Source organism: Rutidosis leptorrhynchoides, chromosome 3 (genome assembly GCF_046630445.1).
Source record: "Rutidosis leptorrhynchoides isolate AG116_Rl617_1_P2 chromosome 3, CSIRO_AGI_Rlap_v1, whole genome shotgun sequence".
Taxonomy (NCBI): domain Eukaryota; kingdom Viridiplantae; phylum Streptophyta; class Magnoliopsida; order Asterales; family Asteraceae; genus Rutidosis; species Rutidosis leptorrhynchoides.
In genome coordinates this window covers 229,077,070-229,084,516 of record NC_092335.1, presented here as the reverse complement: position 1 = coordinate 229,084,516, position 7,447 = coordinate 229,077,070, and the positions used below count along the sequence as shown (strand labels likewise).

Here is a 7,447-nt window from a genome sequence, read left to right as displayed (position 1 = left end):
ACTACAATCTAAACCAAACCTAGTTGCATTCACCAACGCCCAATTAACCATTTTCACACTTGACCCGTTTTGACCGTTTTACAAGTTTTTCATTCCCGACTGGCCCGAAACTCTCCAGAAACACTCCAGGTACCTTTTCAGGCCTACTTTTAAACTTAGACCAGACACGGTCAATTCTTACCCGAATACGAATTCATTAAAACACTAAATTTACATACCTTTCGTTTTCGACCAAATGTCAACAAAACAGCCCTTAAACAGATTCGGAAACTTAGAGCGTTTAACAGCCAACAACTCAAAACGATTTTAAAACATGACTACTAGGCCTGACTCAAAAAAACAAAAAAAAAAACAAAAAAAAAAGCATGGTATCATGGCATGATGATTCGGGAATCCTAAATTCCCAAAAGCTCCAACTAGTCATCAATCTTACCTTTTCTCTTATCCGTATTCGAGCCTATAAAATATTTAACAACAACGAGTAAGTGAATGATTAGTGAGAACATAGTATATAAGTATAAATATGCATGCAATTAATCATACTCGCGCAAACTAAGGCATTCACGATGCCGAGTTCTCGTTTCAAAAAATGGTCAACTTTGGATCTTATCGGTCAACGCCCGATAAATTGAGTTTCTCGGTAAAATCTCAGTCAACGTTCGATAAATTGAATATCCCGGTCAACATTTGTTTGTAGCTTTATAGTATATTATGTATCATAAAAATTATCTCAAAAGTATAATACTTAGTACATATACATATTTATATTAGAAAGTCAACGTTACTCAACAACCGAGTTCTCCGAGAACTCCCAAAAATTGTCCCGAGAACTCCCCAAGTTCCAAGGTCTTCAACCTTGACTAGAGTCACCAACTATTATGAAATTGGTTCATCTTTACATAAGTTATAACACTCCTTCAAAAAACTAAAGTCTTTTGGTTAAAAGACTCAAGTTAAGCATACAAGTTATTTACTCATCTTTTATATATTATTTCATATTACTTAAAACACCAAAGAGGTGAACTTGAATTCATCTTCTATAGTTAATAGATCAAAATTCTAAAACATCAACCAACCCACCATAAAACAAGAATTAAAAACAAAATTTCCGATTTAAAAGTATAATAGTTCATACCTTAGGTCTAGGGTTTATAAAACCCCCCAAAATCCCCGATTGAAGATCGATAGCGAAGGATATAGGGTTCAAAAGGAGCTAAAGAGTAGTAGAGATGATTATTACACCCCAATAATTAATTGCATGAAGAAAATATCTAGGTTGTTGCTCATTCTTCTCCAAAATCGTCACATACACAAAAACACACACACTTCACTCTCATTACCTGATTACCAGAGTAAATTACTGGAGCAAACTATTCATATTGAAAAATGTGAATGTATTTAGGTAAATAAAGAATGTGATACGTTTGTTACAAAAGTGGACCATGAATTCGCTGAATGTACCAGCAAAGCAGAGAATATTTATGCTCCACTAAAACAGTGCCACATATAAATATTAGGAGTAATTGTTGTAGATAGGTATGAATCAGTGGCCCAGCAAAACAAGTACGGAGTACTCCCTAATTGTTAGTCAGACTACAATTAGTTGGTCAAACATTCATCAAAAAAGCTGGTTCATCTGAATTTCACCGGACCAATGATGATGTTAACGAGAGTTACTGGGGCTCGCGTTGTTAGACAGGAACAGGAAAAGGAAAAGGAAAAGGAAAAGGAAAGCTAAGTGATATTTCCAAACACTCTTTGATAGATTCACACAAATTTGGTGATACTTTCTAATAATACCTCTTCAATAAATTATAACAAAAAATCTTTTAAACATTTCATTAAGGGTAGTTTAATAAATCTGTGTGAATTTATCAAAAACATGTTTGGAAATATCAATTCTCAAAAGGAAAACGCCAACGCTAAAAATGGAACATCGTTTTTACATTTAAAAAATAAAAACGACAGACAAATAAAAAGAAAATACAATGAACGAAATAATAATAATATTTATATTTATTCCGTCCTATAAAAAATATTTATCTTACTATTTATATGATCTATCTATCTATAGTTAATATTAAAATCTTATAATGATAATGTCATTATTAGGCTAATTCATTTGTTAAGAAAAAATCAAAAAGAAAAAGAAAAAATCAAAAAGAAAAAGAAAAAAATTTAACCATAGTGGATGACGTCAGTAATCAAAATAATTTTGAATTAAAATTAAATCTTATTAATTAATTAATTATTATTATAAAATCTTATTAATAATTATTTTAATTATTAGAATTAAATAATTTTGAATTATTTTAATTAATTATTTTGAATTTAGTACGAGAAGGTATAAAAGTTAGGCAGAAGGAAACTAATTCTGAATTTATATGTTAATTTACACTTTTAAAATAAAATGACAACCAATATTATCTCTTATGATTGGATGTTGATTGTTTAATAAGCATTTTTGGTGTTTAATGAAATGTTCAGCTGACGAGTTTCTTAGTCGGACTATGTGGTTCCACGGGTCATCAAACTAAATAACTTTAGCATTTGCGTTCGCTTAATACCTAAAACATATCATTAACCTGTTTCGTTTAAACAAACATGTGGTTCCACGGGTCATTTCACTAGTAATAACATTAAAGTTCTAAGTATATACTCCCTTCATCCCTAATTTATTATCTATTATTCTATTTTAGGATGTCCCAAATTAATTCTTCATTTTCATAAATAGAAAAAAAAATATGAAGCTTAAGTTCTATTATGCCCTTGATGTATGTGGATAGGATTAAATGAGAAATGAAAAGTAAGGGTAAAACTAAAAGTAAATAGAAAGTATACTACTTTTATGACATTTTCACAAACTGTATGTTTTTTTTTTTTTGTTCGGAGAGATTTAATATGGGACGGAAGGTGTAATAAAAAAAAACTAAGCATGATGGGTGATGTCATTAATCTAAATAATTTTGAATTATAATTAAATCTTATTAATTAATTATTATTATTAAATCTTATTAATAATTATTTAATTATCAAAATTAAATAATTTTAATTAATTATTTTGAATTGAGTACGAGAAGGTATAAAAGCTAAGCAAAGGGAAACCAATTCTAAATTTATATTTTAATTTACGCTTTTTAAAATAAAATGATAACCAATATTATCTCTTATGATTGAATGTGAATTGTTTAATATGCATTTTAGGTGTTTGATGAAATGTTCAGCTGACGAGTTTCTTAGCCGGACTATGTGATTCCACGGGTAATTAAACTAAATGACTTTAGCATTTACGTTCACTTAATACCTAAAACATATCATTAAACTGTTTCGTTTAAACAAACCCGTGGTTCCACGGGTCATTTCACTAGTTATTATATATTTCTCAAAATAATTGTCCATATGTAAAAATAACTATTAAATATCATGCCGTCAGCTTCACAAATTCCTTCACAGGGGCAGTCGAAAATGGAAATAATACGGCATTTTGACACGATCCCTAAATTAGAGATGGCACTTTTAAGGGTATATACACCAAACTCTTCAACCTCAAAATGAACAAAGACGTCACTATATTTGAAAGAATAATTCGTAACGATGCATATATTACATGAACGTGGAACTGGAGCAGACCTCCTCTAGGTCGAGCTCATGATTGTTAGATATTATGTTAGGCCCAAATTCAATATGTGAGGTTGGTCTGTTAGAGTTTATTAGGTTCTTAGGTTTTATGTATTCTATAAATACTGGATGAATAAAGCATAATGCCTATGAGGTTTGCTCCAACATGTTAGATGATAGGTGAGTGGTCCAACCCTATTGTGAGCTGTCCATTAGGGTGTTTAGGGTTTATAAGTGTCCTTGTATTCTATATATCTAGTGTTATAATAAAGTTATGATTACAAGGTATTCATTTTCTAACATAGTATTCGAGCCATATGATCATGGTAGAACCACCCCATCCTATAAAATGCGTCTAGCGCAGTTTTACTTCCGCTAAGCGCTGAATGTGCATCTAATTTGTGTGACGCACGTGTAGTGCACATGTGATGCGCTATGTGTATCATTACGCAGTTCTACCATTCGTTGTGTATGAACTAACATTTTGAATGCAGGTAAATCAGTTGATGACATGGAGGTTACATTCATCGCCGCCTTTGTGAAAGATATAGGTGATGTTTCAAACACATTCTTTTGGAATGACAATTGGCTTTGTGAGGTACGATTGAAAGACAAATTTAGCAGACTATTCCAACTTAAAACAAGAAAGGAAGTTGTTGTAAGTGATCGTGTATTATGGTCAGAAGACAGATGCTACGAAAATGGAGCGGGCTACTAGCTGGTCTCACAAGTGATAGGTTTGTTTCTATTACCAACATGTTAAACACTTGTATTAAATGTCAACAGGAGGGATGCATGGAAATGGGTTTTAAATGCAAATGGGTTATTTGCTACAAAAAGCATAACATAAAATATTGAAAAAAAGATGCTCGCTAGTACACGGCCGTCCTGTTAATATTAAAGGTGCTATTCAATAAGCATAAAAATAAGCATAAAGAGCCACTTTGTTATTCGAAAGTTTTTCATATATATAAGAATAAGTTTAATAATATTGAAAAATGTAATAACTACTAGCACCAATCAAAACCATAGTTGCAAAAATCATAAATTTTTAAAACCTTATAATATGGACCATCAAGAATATATTGTTGGGTTATATGTGTGGGCCCCTTTGGATAGTGGGCTCCGTGCAAATGCACACTTTTCACGCCCCGAAAACTGTGGAAACTCTTCGAAACGACTTGGTTCCTAAAACGTCTTCATTTGGAGATCAAGATTGAGAAGGTCGCCAGTTCTTACTAAATTGGACAAACGCGAGATTGATCTTCACTCAACACGTTGTCTAGTATGCGAGGATGGAATCGAGACATGTGATCACACAACTAGTTATATTATAGTCAGGCCTTCGATGTCTGGTCAAGAGTATGCAAATGGTAGGGTCTTCAAAGCGTTCCAAATCTCAGGATTGGAGAGGCGTTCAGGGGATCAATCCAACTTCTTAATTCTGTCAGAGATTCGAAGATATGGCAAGCGATCGACTGGACAACCGGATATCTAATTTGGAAGAATCGATATTAAAAGGTGTTTGATATAAAAATGTTGGAATGGGCCGCTTGCTCCAAATGAGATTCAAATAAAAATCTTTGAGCAGATTTCAAGAAGGATCGATAAAGAAAAGATAGTTTGGCTCGAATGGTTATCTAACCTAAGATCTTACAAGTAATCAGGCTTCCTCAAATTCTGTTGTTAGCTCAACATCTCATTTGTGTGTTCTTTTTATCTTTCTTCTTGGTCCTATATTTGTGTTTTTAGTCGTGTTTAATTTTGCCCATTCAGATAGTTATATGTTGCTTGTTTGGGTTTGCGTTGTACCACTTGTAGAGTTGTAGTTTCATTTTAATAAATAAAGTCTTCTTTGGCTTTCCAGAAAAAAAAATTTATGAATTAGAACCATATGCAGATATACTTGATTTACATTCTATCCAGTCACAAACAAAAAATAAAGAAGATAAACAAGAGTTGGAGGTAAATATGGGCTTTTGTGGGTACCCTTCTATCATCATGTTGTCATTTGCCGTTGCAGCGTATGAAGTTGCCGAATGGACGTATAATCTGTTTCATCATATATAAAAATGATAAAATAATGATTCTGTTAATAATCCAATATACAAGGTCCACATATAATCTGTTTCATCATACAACAATGTGTCATAATGTAAACATATATAGACGTACATTGATCTCGACTTTAAACAATTTGATCTCGACTTTAAATAATATTGCCAGGAAATGATGATCAGCCTTCTCATGACGTATCAGAAGGACAAAAGTTTGTAAAAGAAGTATATGAAGCATTAAGATCAAGTCCACAATGGAATGAAATCTTATTTGTAGTGGTATACGATGAAAATGGAGGTTTCTATGACCACGTTCCGACTCCAGTCCTTAACGTCCCAAATCCTTATGGCATCAGTGGGCCCACACCTTATAATTTCGAGTTCAACCGTCTTGGTGTCAGAATTCTAGCTATCTTGATTTCTCGTTGGACTCTGGTCGTTTTGACTATTTTTTTCCTGGTCATACAATGATATATTGCTAGTATTTTTACTCTACGAGACCTAACCGGGTCAGCCCATGAGCGTTTCTGGCCATTTTTGCTTGACCTAACCTGTTTAAAATGTAATATCATGAAACAAAACTATGCTTAGATCCGGGTTTTATGATAATGTTGAATAATATCAAGGATTTGATGCAAATAAACAGATATGTAATCAATGGCCAGTTCTAAAATCAACAATTATAATCCTATTCTTGAATACTTGAAAGAGATTTTCAAAATAATAGAATACCTTGTTGATGTCATTTGAATCGCATGCAGTTTTACTCGAGCCTTTAGAACATTCTTCTATTCCAACAACAGTTAATAAGCTTTTCAACCAAAAGGAACTTTTCACAGAACGCGACGAATGGGCAGGTAGTTTCGAAGGGATTCTCACTAGAACAACCCCAAGATCAGATTGCCCAGGAACAAAGTCATCACTAACTGTAACGGGTCAATATATTCAAAAGAAAGTCAAACCTACAACTTGTCACACGTGCTTATGTTTTATTCATCTAACCTAGATTTCTCAGTTAACTGTTTTAATAATCATGTTTGTGCTAATAGTTTCGTTATCCAAGCCTAAGAAAATGAGACCCGATGAAGCAAATGAAGAAGCGGATATAACATATTTTCAAGCAGAGTTGGTGCAGTTATCTACAGTATTAAAAGGGGACCATCAAGAGAGTAGTTATCCAGACAAGTTAGTAGAAAACATGAAGGTTAAAGAAGCCGTTTGATATGTTGGAGTCGCGTTCAAGAAATTTTGCGATGACTGCGAGAAGGCCAAGAAGGAGGGGAAACCAGACTCGTACATTGTGTGCGACGAAAAGTTAGCACCTGATCAGTAAACATCGAAACCATTTGCGCAAAAACTGTCCTCATGTTTAGTTTGTGATAATTAATGTGTATGTAACATATAGGGTGTGTTTGTTAAAATCGAATGATTAATCGTTGAATGGTTCAAAATTTAAATGATTGAAAGGTTCTAACTAAATTTGGTTCTGAACAACATTAAGGTGTTTGATAATCATTATGAATGAAGTCTATGGATAAAGTCTATAAATGATATATAATTAATGTATCAACATTTTAAATGAATAAATAAAAGAATGATTATTTGATAAATTATCTAAATATGATTCAAGGAGGATATTAAAGGAAATTGACGTGCTAAACTGAATGATTAAGCGTTGAATGATTCAAATTCTGAATGATTGAAAGGTTCTGATGAACTTTGGTTCTAAACAACATTAAAGTATTCGATTATTATTATGAATGAAGTCTATT

At 32.6% G+C, this 7,447-nt stretch overlaps 1 protein-coding gene across 1 annotated transcript; it reads left to right on the top strand.

The window, feature by feature from the left end:
• Positions 1–4,966: 4,966 nt before the first annotated feature.
• LOC139900856 (non-specific phospholipase C5-like) lies at positions 4,967–6,897 on the top strand. The gene is made up of 4 exons (XM_071883607.1): positions 4,967–5,084; positions 5,845–6,069; positions 6,437–6,532; positions 6,725–6,897. The coding sequence occupies exons 1-4, from the start codon at positions 4,967–4,969 to the stop codon at positions 6,895–6,897; spliced, it is 612 nt and encodes a 203-aa protein (XP_071739708.1).
• Positions 6,898–7,447: the final 550 nt, after the last annotated feature.

Coding starts and splice junctions, on each gene's coding strand:
- LOC139900856 (XM_071883607.1), top strand. CDS start 4,967: ATGTCTGGTCAAGAGTATGCAAATGGTAGGGTCTTCAAAGCGTTCCAA. Junction 5,085..5,844: donor GTCAGAGATTCGAAGATATG/GCAAGCGATCGA, acceptor TAATATTGCCAG/GAAATGATGATCAGCCTTCT. Junction 6,533..6,724: donor AGAACGCGACGAATGGGCAG/GTAGTTTCGAAG, acceptor TTGTGCTAATAG/TTTCGTTATCCAAGCCTAAG.